The sequence below is a fragment of the Sarcophilus harrisii genome, chromosome 3 (genome assembly GCF_902635505.1).
Source record: "Sarcophilus harrisii chromosome 3, mSarHar1.11, whole genome shotgun sequence".
NCBI lineage: Eukaryota > Metazoa > Chordata > Mammalia > Dasyuromorphia > Dasyuridae > Sarcophilus > Sarcophilus harrisii.
Window position 1 is genome coordinate 51,737,571 of NC_045428.1, and position 13,532 is coordinate 51,751,102.

Sequence of the window (13,532 nt, forward strand, 5' to 3'; positions counted from 1 at the left end):
TCACCACACAAAGAACTTATATTTTTGTACATGTAGGTTTTTTTCTTTTCTTTAATTTCTTTAAGATACAGATCTGGTAGGGATATTACTGCAGCCAAGGGTATATGCACAGTTTTATGATCCTTTGGATAGAGTTCCAAATTGCTTTTCAAAATTGTTGGACCACTTCACAACTCTGCCAACAGTGCATTAATGCCCCTATTTTTCTACATCCCTTTCAGAATATTTCCTCTTCCTTTTCTGTCATATTAGTTAATCTGATATCTATGGTGCATGATTTTACCAGTTTCACTCAAATCCTTAAAATATTTGAAAAACGAGGCCTTTATTAGAGAAACTGATTTTCATCCCTCAGATTCATACTTATTTTCTAATTTTGGCTATAATTTGTATTGTTTGTGCAAAACCTTTTTTTTATTTCCTGGAATAAAAGTTATCTCATCTTCTATGATCCTCTAACTTTTGCTTGTTCATAAACCCTTCTCTGATCTATAGATCCCATACTCCCCTCATTTACTTGCATCTAAATCATTTACCCATTTTCACCATATCTTGGTATGTACAATGTGAAATGTTGATTTATACGTAGTGTTCTGCAAAGGTGCTTTTTAGTTTTTCAAGCAATTTTTGTTACACGAAAGGCTTAGTATTTAGGGTTTATCAAATACTAGATTACTGTTTTCATTTACTACTAATGTGTATCTAATCTCTTCCACTGATCCACTTACATATTTCTTAGCCAGTACCAGATTGTTTTGATAATTACTACTTTATAGTTTAGTTTGAAATCTGGTAATGCCTTCCTTTGTTATTGTTGTTAATCCCTTAATATCCATGACCTTTTGTTCTTATAAATGAATTTAAAAAAATTTTTTTTAGCTTTGTAAAATGATTCTTTGGCAATTAGATTAGTAGGGCACAGTGAATAAAATTAATTTAGGTGATATTGTCATTGTTGTTATATTGGGTTTGGTATGCTTTTGAGGAATTAATATTTCTCCAGTTGTTTACTTCTAGCTTAATTTGTGTGAAAAGTATTGTAATTGTGTTCTTATAGTCTCTAGGTTTGTCTTGGTGAGTAAAACTCCTAAATATTTTATGTTTTCTGCACTTACTTTGAAATGGAATTTCTCTTCCTACTGGGTTTTTGTTGGTAAGGTAATATGTAGAAATGCCGATGGTTTGTGTAGATTAATTTTTTAATCCTTCAGGTTTAGTTAATTGTTTCAAATAATTTTTACATTGTATCCTTATGGGCATTTATTTCTCTTTGTAGTGAACCCAAAAGTAACTACATCATTCTACCTTATTTTTTCCTGTTTGTTAACCTTTTAAATATGAAAAGCACAAGACTGCTATTTTAATGATTATAGTGTCATTTAATGTTTAGTTGAAAACTTTATCATAATATCTATCATATCATATCTCTGGAATTTCTAGAATGTTTCAATGGTTTGATCTATTGTACCCTTTATCTTTGCTCTTCTCATTCAATAACTATAATTATTATATAAATTTAAAGGTACCCAAGGCTAGGAAAAGCTTTATGAAAGCTTCTAGTACTATGTGGTGCTGTCATATAGCATTATGTTGTCTCTTGGAACTTCATTTCTTTGAGAAGTAATAAAAAAAGATTAAAAAAATATATTTTTATTTTAAGGTCATATAGATGGCACAACTGATAGTGCTAAACCTAAAATTGGGAAGATTCATTTTTCAAAGCTGTCTTCAGACTTAAACTGTGTTCTTTTGCCATGTTTGCTTCAGTTTTCTCATCTTCAAAATGAGCTGTAGGTGGAAATTGGCATCCTACTCTAGTACCTTTGTCAAAAGAAAACCCTAAGGAATCATGAGGAGTTGAATGTGACTAAAATGACTCAGCAACAACAATAAAAATTAATGAGTTTTTTTTTTTTTTTTTTTTTGTTGTTGTTGTTGTTGTTGTTAACCTTACATAGTCTTCAAGAATTGTTAGAATTATTTAGAAATATATGCATTTGGTTTACATTATGCATTACTTAGTGAATTTTTTAGGTATATTTTTAATGTATACTTCAAAAACAAATCAAGAAGAAATGAATAATTATATCCTTTTCTTATTGGAAAAAACTTCATACATTTCCTTTTAATACTATATTTAATCTTTTGCTTTATTGATTTAAGTTGAACTAATTGTAATATGAATTAATAAATTTTTCCCCCTTTACATTTTCAGACCAAAGAGAGTCTACAGTATGCGTTGGAAACCTTGAATATGAATGGCTGCTCAGTGGAAGATCTAGGATTGGATTTCACACTACCAGGATTTCCCAACATAGAACTAAAGAAAGGGGGAAAGGATATACCTGTCACCATCCACAATTTAGAAGAGTATCTACGAGTATGTAAAACACAGGAATTTTTCAAGGAGAGGGATTATTTTTATAAGCTTACTTTAAATCAAAGCTTTTTTCGAGGTGGGGGGAGGGGATGGAATACTTCTAACTATTAGTTTTAAAGAGTAAGACTTGTGATTTGGTATTATTATTTGGCTTATTATATGATTGTTATAAAGCTATCTTGTATTTAAATCTATTTTTGCTCATTATGTATTCTATATGCATAATTAATACTGGATGTCTTGTGTGAAAATCAGGTTTTGGATAAAGTTCATTTAATATTGTAGTATCCTGATCAGGTGATCCTCCCAACTTTTGCCTGAAGACCATTGATGAAAAAGAATGCAGTCACTGCTTTTTAGGGAGCCCAGTCCAGTCCAGCCTAGTCAAGTCCTACTGTTAGGAAGTTTTCCTGACATCAAGCTTAGATTTGCCTCTGAAACTTGTCTTATAAGTGACTAGTGGTTGTTGGTGCTATAGGGAACACCTCTAATCCCTCTTTCATATAACCAGTTCATTATTATCACTTTGCCTCTTAAATATTCTCTTCTCCAAGCTAAATATACTTAGTTCCTGGAAACAAAGATGATACTGATTAATTTAGTAATGATTAAACAGATTGTGGCATATAATTCACTTACAAATACAAAGAATTTAAAAGTATAGGAGAACTGGTTTTTGTTATGAAGTCCAGGAGAGTTGGGAGAGAAGGATGTACTCAGAAATGAATGTGATATGAAAACAAAAGGCATTAATAAAAATATTTAAAGGAATTTGAAGAGAGAAGTAAACTCTTTTTAACCTATACCTACCTATGTGGTATGAACTTAAGGCCCTCCATCATCTTGATTACTCTTCTGTGTGTTCTCCAGCTCATCAGCAACTTGGTAAAATGTGATACCCAGGCCAGGGTATCATTTATTCCTGAACCTGGTAGCCTGAAATTGGTAGCTTTCTTGACTACCACATGTTGAGTTTGTAATCCATCACGAGCAAATCATAGCATAGTGTCATCAATGATTTGTGTAGACTTAAAACTTCAGTTTTATCTAGTGAAAAGATGTAGCTTTCCTGATGAATTATGACACTTAAGTTATAGATTCTACTTTTTACTTGTATTTCTTTCCTATTCAACAAGAGCCAGGCTTCCACTCTGTCTCTGTGTTTCTCTCATTATCTCTGCCTCTCTTTAATGTTCTTGCTATATTTATACGATCAAAAAGAGCCAACTCTGATTTTTGAGTAACCTTTTTCTAGCTTAACAAAAGCTGCTGTCATGTTTCCTGCTAGGTGTGAAAAGCTGTAAGATCCTTTTAAAGTCATGAGCTTAGCTGTGTGGAGAAGCAGGGATCTAGAGAATTATTGAATATCAGGAATTAGATCTCAAGTGTTTGTTTGCAGAGTTGTGAAGAACTTCTAGTGGCTTATTATTTACAAAATACTTTAATTGTTTTTAATGGGATTTTAATTTTTTTTTTAATGTCTCAATTTTTTTAAAGCTGGTTATATTCTGGGCACTAAATGAAGGTGTTGCCAGGCAGTTTGATTCATTCAGAGATGGATTTGAATCAGTCTTTCCACTCAGCCATCTTCAGTACTTCTATCCTGAGGAAGTAAGTAATATTTTGAGCATAATACTAGTCTCATAAATGGGCCCACAATCCCTGATGGGCACATACCAAATTCAAATTCCATATCCTTTTTCTTTCCCCACCTCACAATCAGGCCCTCCTTTTGCTTCTCCCCTCTCTCCTTGATTATAATTTCTAGCAATTATAGTACCAAGACCACCTAGATTTGTAAATTTTAAGGACCGGGCCACATGCTACTAATCTTTTATATTCCTTACAGTGCCTTGCACAATAAATGTTTGTTGAATTTAGATGAGTAAGGAATTAGTCGACAAGATTAGAGCAGTGTACATGGGACACCACTATACATGGTGAGGATCCACATTATTTTGTTTAGGTTAATTTATATTTCTAACTGTCTGCCAACTGAGAATCATACTTCCCCTCCTGTTTCCCTCTTAATTTGGGAGTGAAGGTTAAATGTGGTTCAGTGGCTTTAGGTATAGGACATCTTAAAACTGGACTTTACATTTAATTAGATGAAATATTTATTATACATGTAATCAAGGTTGGTGTTACAATGACATGTTGGAAGGAGTGGTGATGAATTGCTGAAAGTAGTATAACAAAACCTTGGAAAATCATTGGTGGTAATAAGGCACGAGAAGAATCAAGTTGTTACATAAGTAACATTTTTAGTATACCTAATTTTATAATGAAGTATTTTTTCTTGAAAGAAGAGACTAATTTTAATATTTTCTTAGAGCCAATTTGTTCCATTATGTTCATACTGTCCTTCCTTCAAGTACAAATTTGATGTCCTGTTGTATAAACAAGGAGACCTTTAATTCTTGAAGATCCTAGCAGAGCCTAGTCTTTGAGCATGGTCATGGTGAGGAAGGATTTAGAGCAATTAAGGAAGAACATTTTGCATGAGCATAACCTTAGAGAGATTGTGATCTTTGTAAGTAAATACTCATTGAGACAGTATATACCACATATATAATATAGGTATTCTCCTCTCCCTAAACTTTCAAAATTGGGAGTATGCCCTATCGCAAGCACGATTGCCTTTTGCTTCCTGGTCTCTCTCTAATCAAGCCCCATCTCCTGATTTTGGAGGACTCCTTTTGCTGTTATTTGCATGAATAATATCTTCTGTGTATTTGAACATATAGCTGGATCAGCTTCTGTGTGGCAGTAAAGCAGACACTTGGGATGCAAAGACACTGATGGAATGCTGCAGGCCTGATCATGGCTATACACATGACAGGTAACAATTACTGAGATCTGTTGCTTTAGAGAATTTTTTTTTAATTGGAATTTGAGGCAGAGGCAAGCAGATCCCGTTATAAGAGGTTTTCTGGCTTAAACATGAAAAGTGGTTTTAAAGGATCCTTTTTAATACATTTATGTGTTTTGGTGGGGTGTGTTTTTTTTTTTTTTTTTATTACTACCTCGCCATTTTCCAGTGATTAAATAATAGAGGGAACGAGTATTATGCTTTGTAATTGACATCAACAAAAATCTTATATCCAACATAACTAAGACAACCAAGTGTAGTGACCAGTTTGTTTAATGATAACTTAAATTTAGCTAGTGGCTTATTATTTACAGAATACTTTGTTTTTCTCTACCTATATTTATATCCATCTATAGATGTAGATACGTTATATATTTTAAGTAAATAGATCTTTTCTATCCCAGTGGTTCTCAAACTTTTGTTCTCAGTATCTTTATACTATTATTAACATTTATTGAAGATCTGTCCAAAAATTTTCTTATGGATTTTATTTGTAGACCCTCTGAAAGGGTTGCAGAGACTCCTAGCGTTCTCTAGACCATACTTTGAGAACCATTGTAATAATCTGTAAATAAGCCACTATCTGATTTTAAGTTGTCATTAATAAACAGGTTACTACTATGTAGGTATCTTGGATATTTTGGATCCAAGATTTTGCCATATGATACTAATCTTCTCTGTTCCTGTCTGTTTCTGTCTTTCTTTTTCTCTCTCTTTCTCTCTCCCTCCATCTCACCTTCCTCCACACCTTCCTCTAACTTTATTTTCCCTCCTTTCCCTCCCAAGGCTTATTGACTAGTCAATGGTAGAAGCTAGAACTCAAATTTCAAAATGTCTGATTCATAATCCAATGTTCTAGACTTAACTGTCCCTCATCATTTGTCATTGCTACTGTCTCAATTCCAGAATGAAACTATCTTCCTTTGTTTTGTTTTAGTCGAGCTGTGAAGTACCTGTTTGAAATTCTCAGTGGTTTTGATAATGAGCAGCAGAGATTATTTCTCCAGTTTGTGACTGGTAGCCCAAGATTGCCTGTAGGAGGTGGGTATATGTCTAGTTGGAGGATAATTCCATAGGTTTTTTTTTTCCCTTTTCAAAATTCAAAGCATACAGATAGTAGAAATGTTAGTAAAATTAAAATGTCAGTTGTTGATGAAAGTAAGTACTGGTCTTCATTTAAATGTTCATTTACCTCTATTTTAAAAGGTAGCAGTAAATGTATTTTTAAAATGTTGAATTTTGGTTTATATTCCATGCTGATTTATAAAGTTAGTGTGTATATATAAGAAACAAAATGAATGATCACATCAGATAGAAGTTTGATTGTTTAGTTATAGAAGGAGGACTGATAATCTGCACAGTTTTGGGCATTTCCAGGCTATGCATTTTCATCATGTTTTGCTAAAAATACAACAATGTATATTGTTTCTATGAGTCCTTGCTGACTCCTTCCCTTTCCTCTCCCCACCCCATCCTTTATTGGTTAAGAGATTTCCACTATGTAAACTAGCTGAACTTCTCTGATGGTCCTACTTGGTAGAAATTGGCCTGGTATATTTTGCCTTTTTTTTTTTTTTTTTTTTTTAACAACAGGAAGCTACTTATAAAAACTCAGTTAAACAAAAAAATAATGATTGTCAGCTATCTTATATCCTTATTGATGAATGCATTGGCCTTTTCTTCCTTTCCTCTCAATCAGGCTTCCGAAGTTTGAATCCTCCTTTGACAATTGTCCGCAAGACTTTTGAGTCAACGGAAAATCCAGATGACTTCTTGCCCTCAGTAATGACTTGTGTGAACTATCTCAAGTTGCCAGACTATTCAAGTATTGAGATAATGCGTGAAAAACTGTTGATAGCTGCCAGAGAGGGGCAGCAGTCATTCCATCTTTCCTGATCACAATGAAAAATGCAATGTCTGCCTGTTACAGCAAAAGAGAAAAAAATCATGATTTCTTTTCTAAATGTATCACCTGAGTCAAGGAAACGTGTTACTCCTTCTTGTAGAAAAACGGCTTGCAGATTATAAAAGAGACACTTGGTTGATATTTCTTAATGGCCCCATGGACTTAAAGTGATCAGGCCCTAAAAAGTTGTTGTGACAAGGTTTCTTTAGCAAGTTCTTGTTTAAATTATCATTTATTTGATGAGTGAAGTTTTTAAACTTGCTTTGCTGTGTGAAATTTAAAAAGGGATGTTTTTCCAGGCTGGAACAATAAATGTCGCTGTGCAGTTTAATACTGGGCTGTGTGTATCCATCTAGCTAAGTCTGCAGTTTTATTTCCTCCAAAGACAACTTTTGTACACAAGTACAGAAATTGAGACTCACATGTATTTGACATATAGTTCAGTAGACTAGCTCTCTGTACCTTCACTTGCCTCTGATTTTTCTCCCTTCCTCCGTGTATTGTCTGATGTGCAATTCACATGGTTCTTTTTTGTGTACAACACTCACAACAATTGTTACATTTTCGTTGGCATGGACGTTTAACCGTTCCATGTTTTTTTCTCAAATTAAGATATAATTTAAATTTTACTGAATTAAAATATATTGTCGCTATAACTCAGCCTTTGTAACTAGGTAGATTCTTTGGTATAGCTTAGTTTTAATGTAGTCATAGGCTCTATTGGCGCTACAGCCTTTACCAGATGACACACTAGGACTGTTGACACAGTTATTTCAGGCAACAAAAGCCTCCAAAATGGAGGTGAGGAAGAAATCATTTTTTTTTTGTGTGTGTGTGTGTAGTTGAAAAATTGAACGGATTGGGCTGGCCAGTATTTATTATTATATGGCCAGAGCATTTTGAATTGATGTAAAGTTTTAAAAGTAAATTAGCAGTTTTCATCCCCTGTTCTAGGAAAACTTTTTTCCCCTTGTTCTTAAGTTCTTGCTTTTCTTTCATAGTTTTGCTTTCATTCCTTTCTCTTGACCCTGCCTTCCTTCCCTGCCCTCTCTCCCAGTGCTAGCTTGGAACAAACAGTTCAGCCTTTGTCTTGAACACAGATAAAGCACCTGTAAGCAATGCTCTGTCCAATTGTTTTATGTGCTGATTTCTCAAATCTGCAATAATTTACTTCATCAGGTTAATGTTTTTACCTGAATATAAATAAATAAAGTTTGCTTCACCTTTTTGTTTATAGTTTTGTACTGTATCCATAAGTTCAATTGTGTAAATTTATTTCAATGCTAGTAAATCATTTAAATCTCCATGACTAATTGCCTATGGTCATGGCTGATTTGCTATTTAAACAAGAGTTGCAATATATGCTATTAAATTCTGTGGAAAGATGAGTGAAGGAGATTCTTTCCTTCCATGGGTTAAAAATTTACAGTCTGCTACAAACATTCTTGAGAAAGAACTTTCTATGATTCATCTCTGAAAATCTGAGATGAATTAATTATTTTTATTCAACTTTGAGAAATCAAATTTATTTTTAGTTTGATCACTTGTTCAAAAATTTATTTTGTCAATGTAAGAATTCCTATCTTCCTCCCCTTTTCATCCCTAAAGTATCTTAGTGGCTTGTTTTATTTGGGTGAATGTGTCATTTTAGAGTAAATTTAAATGGCCTTTCACAGAATTCTTTACAGTTTAAATTAGTCACAGAATTTCATATGAAGCAAAACCAGCTAAGTGCCATTGAACTTATAACTCAAATTTGAAATTTGAAATCATTGAAGAAAGAATCCAAAAATTACAAAACCATATTAAATTGAATAAAGAAACTACATTTCTACATGTGACATTGGATAGCATGATTAGTTTCTTTTTTTAAAGGTCAGTATTAGAGCATGGATTAATTTGTTTCATGTTGTTTGTTTATTTATTTATTTTTTATGCTAAGCACAACATTTTGTGTTTATAATGTCTGGATATAGCATTTCGTTCTGCATTTAAACAAAAAAAAAATTCTATATTTAAAAAATTTTAGATTTGTGTTGCCAAAAAGTGGGGCAATTAATGTTTTATATTAAAATATTTGTATTTGATTTATTTTTAAAAAATCCATGTTGTCTCCCTGCCTAATATGGCTCCATTGATTTGCATCTAACATAGATATAATTATGGTTTCAAATTGGAAATTTGTTTGAATAAGTCACCTCTTGTGACAATACTAGGAGAGGTCATTGTCGACCAATTAAAAAACAGAACAGAACAAAGCAAAACTTTAAATTATTTTTAGTGGTTGAGCACTCCTGTTGCAAAAACAACAGATTTATTCATTAGCTCTCTAATGAAGGTTACAGAAATTGACTGAAGGATATAAGCTGCTTTCTTCCTATTAGGCAACCTTTTTTGGCCAGGATCAACCACCACTGGACAATGGAATGAAAAGTTATTTCTCAATGGCTTTTGCTGGGCTTTAAAAAGTTCCATCATGTTGCCTCCAAGCATTCGTCTTAACTTTACAAAGTAAATTACTGGTAACAAGGTATTCAGTGAAACTTTTACTATCCTTTGATTTCTGCTGATTTGGTTTCAAATTAACATGGACTATAACTGAAATAAGTCTATTGGTTTATTCAGCTCTAAAGGACACATCCATGCCCACATTTAGTCTCACCAAGTGTGGTCAAGTGAATTCATATTTGATTGGTATATACATTTTTTTTTTTTTTTTTTTTTTGGCAGAGCTATTTAGAGCACCTTCATAAATTTTGGGGAGAGGAATAACCACTGCACTTTTTAATCCAGCTCACTTTTCTTCATTCATAGCAGAAGGGATTGAGAAAGTTAATATGACTGAAATAATCAGTCTTGACTAATCCAGAATAAAAAGCTGCTTGCCTTGCCCTTAAGGAATGAATGAATAGCTGGCTTACTAGGTTAGGAACCAGTCATGAGTAGAAAATGGAATTGGTTATCTTTTTTTGAAGAGTACAATGAAAATCATAAGGTAGTTATATTTTGTACTTAAAAGTTAGTCTTTTAAAAAGAGGGTTGATCTAATACATTGGGTCACATCACATAGCTCTTTTGTACATAAAACACAATTAGTCTCATTGTCATGCAACCTATAAAGAAGATTGATTCCTTGACTTCTAAGTCCATCAACTTATTTTTCAAATGCATCCCAAGGAACTACAGTCAATCAACTCTTGGTTATCCACTTACAGGGTTTTCTAGCAAATTTAAAATTTTAAATGGCAAATTTTATTGCCATTGAGGCAAGTACAGGCAAAAAAACCCCAACACGCACACACACTTCTCAACATTAACGGTGTGAATTCAAGAAATAAAAATGCAGTTGTTAGCTGAACCGAATTTACTCAGGAGAGCAAAAGCCAAATCACTTGAATTATCTCCTTTATGGGATTGTAGCATGGAGGATGATCAAGAGTTGACTCAACAATTCAGGCATTTAAGGCTTCCTTTCTACATTTTGTTTGCTTCTCTCCTTAACTGTAACATGAGACCATGGTTTTTAAAATGTCTCTGGCTATGTAACATTCTCTTGGATGCTTGCTGAGCAAATTGAGTCCTCAGTTGGGACACTGAAATGACATCAAATCCCAATGACAGATAAAGTGCTTCTTTTATGATCTCAAAAAAGTAAGAATTAAAATGCAAAATTCATTCAAATGTATAGCAGTTTTCCAAGAATCTTAAGATAATTATCATTATGCAAAAAATTCAACTATGAACTTATTTTGCATAACACAAACCAATGATTCTTTAACAATAGAATTGGTTTTTTTCCTCCCCAAAAGTTCATTGGCATAATCAAACCTATATCAATTGCTGATCCTTGTATAAAGCTTTTTTCTCTATTTTACCCTAAACAGTGATTTATATGAAAGTTTTTCCTTTGTTGAAATAATAAAACCTCAAGCTACAGATGCATAGGTAAAAATGCATAAATGCACTGACTATTCTCCTCCCTGAATATATTTTTAATAAATAGCATTATCCTGACTTGATCACTTGTTAAATTGTATGTTAGAGAGTTTCTTCAGAAAAGTGGAATGTGCCTTTATATAGTGCTTTTGGAAAGCTGATGAATTACTCATTGTAGGATACAGCTGACCATTATAAAGAATGCAGTTAACTCGCTCATTTTTGAAGGGATGGTGGTGGGGGAAAGTCCTAGAAACATAGAATCTCGGGTTTGGAATTGTTTCTAAAGGTTTAACTAAGGGTGACACCTGTACCTTTAAGTAATGCTCTCTATGCAGTGATGAAATTGTGCCTTTGAGATTTGGTTTATATTTGAAAATAAAGATCCTCAGCAAAAACAAGAGGAGTTATTTTTCCTGAAAAAGTAAATGTATCCTCTTAATTACATCACCGGTTGGATTCCTAGGCTTCATGCCTATCGTGGGACTGACTTGCTATGGTAACCTTGAAGACTGGGTCAGGTTTTCATCAAAAGAGGAAAGTAGGTAAAACGCATTAGATGGGTGGGTGGTGGGGTGGGAAAATGAAGCTATGATTTTTAGAAGAGTCTCTTTGAAATTAGCTTTAGTTTTACTATTTTTAGGCAATTTAGTGGAACTGGATAAAATATCTCTTGGTTATGCACATCAGTTGTAGAGGTCTTTAACCACCAACACCAACTAAAAATTTCATACTTCACGTTTTTCCTGAGTGTACAGCTATGAGTTATGTGTAACAACTTTGTGATCAGTAAAATGCTCTGAGCCTCAGATGAACGGTGCTATTCAACTTAAACCTGTTACAGACCAAGAGCATTTCCATAACATTTGTAATTGATGCAATGCTGTCTGTATTATATAAATTGTGTATACTGAGGTAGTGAGGCTTTATGTTAGATAACAAATTTAAGTTGATTTAATTATGTTGATAGATGTTGATATTTTAATGGCTCCTTTGGATAGTATTTTTAAATCTTTACTATTAAAATGGAAGTTATTTTGACTACTGTTCCAATATTAAGTTTACAATTTAAATATTTTGTTCCTTGAAGTCCTGTTTGGAGGCCAGTGGACAGGACACTACACAAGACATTTCTATTTTGGCTTGAAACTCGGCATCCACTCACATTTATTGGTAACACACTCCATGTTCACTAAAACCCAGTCTTTTCTCTTTTTGGACAACCCAAGGCCCAAAGCTAGCCCAGATGTTGGATGCTAGGGTACAGCTCCCAAAGATAGTAGGTGAATTGTGCACATCTTTACAAAAGGGACGATGGTGTACTGGAATACCAGCGTGCTGCTGCTCCCATATCTATGCAATGGGTTTGTCAAGGTGGTCATCTTTAAGAGTCATCCTTCAAAATCTCCTTTGTAGGAACAATATGCCAGTGTTGTGTGTTGTGAATAAGAAGGCCTGGCAATGTGGCCTAGCTGAGGAAAGGCCATTTCTGCTCTGCTTTACTGCCCTTCAAGTCCATAGTCAGATGGTGGGATCCATCCATATAATATGCCTAAATGGAGAAGCTACATTGGTTTCAGAGGCGGCTGGTATCTTAATCAAATGAGACATAAATGCTTTCTAAAGCTACGCAAGCTAGCTATGCTAAAATGTAAATGTTACTGTTTATTGACATCTGAGAAAAGAATTTCTTAAATGCAAGCAAAGGCCTGATGACCATTTATGAAGGGATGTTTTAGAAGACTTTTTTCAGGTGTGAGTTGGACTAAATGACCTTTGTAGTTTCAATTCTAAGATTTATAATTCTAAGTAGTGTCCTTGCATCCATTTATTTTATACATGTTCCTGTTTTTCTGGTTTTTAAAGGTGTTGGTCTAAAAAGAAATTTAGCATCTTGAAATTAAAAACATTCTGAAAAGAAATTTGAAGGCTTAAAAAAAAAAGCCAATGACATTGGCATAATGTAAAAATTGTACTGGAACTAGTCTTTCAAAGATAGTTGTAGATTGGTAATTGAAAATCTAGCTTCTCATCTCCATCCCCCAAGTATAATTACATTTGAGGAAAAAGAAGGTCTAAATTTAGCTCACACCAAAACCAATTTATTCTTAGTCAATCCCAAAGATAATTGTAAAAAATTACATGGGGACCTTGTTATTTCTAAGGAAACATCTAGAAATTGTCTAGATTTAAAAGTTCAACTATATTTTTAAATTCCTTTTAAGAAAAATAAAGATTAGGTTCTAATTGAATTGTATCAGTCCCAGTTAATATTTGTCAACAAATGCAATTTGATGACAAAACTCATTTTTCTGGTGCAAAAATTTCCAAAGATTTCCAAAACATTTCAAGAAAAAAGGTTTATGGCAATAAAGCAGTTGAGTAAAAAGAGCCTGGGGATGACAAGTTCTGTTTTCTGGTTCCTGTTTTGCTCCTGA

At 33.4% G+C, this 13,532-nt stretch overlaps 1 protein-coding gene across 17 annotated transcripts in view; it reads left to right on the plus strand.

Annotated features, from left to right (window-relative positions):
• The window catches only part of TRIP12 (thyroid hormone receptor interactor 12), a 167,775-nt gene extending 159,383 nt beyond the window's left edge, over positions 1-8,392 (plus strand). For 9 of the 17 annotated variants that reach the window (XM_031957865.1, XM_031957872.1, XM_031957877.1 and 6 more), the window contains 5 exons: positions 2,216-2,380; positions 3,878-3,991; positions 5,128-5,222; positions 6,190-6,293; positions 6,952-8,392. In XM_031957865.1, the coding sequence (XP_031813725.1) occupies positions 2,216-2,380; positions 3,878-3,991; positions 5,128-5,222; positions 6,190-6,293; positions 6,952-7,148 (675 nt within the window). In that variant the 3' untranslated portion in view covers positions 7,149-8,392. The remainder of the gene's footprint in view (positions 1-2,215; positions 2,381-3,877; positions 3,992-5,127; positions 5,223-6,189; positions 6,294-6,951) is intronic. The other 8 variants (XM_031957870.1, XM_031957873.1, XM_031957875.1 and 5 more) reach the window with 2 other exon arrangements.
• Positions 8,393-13,532: the final 5,140 nt, after the last annotated feature.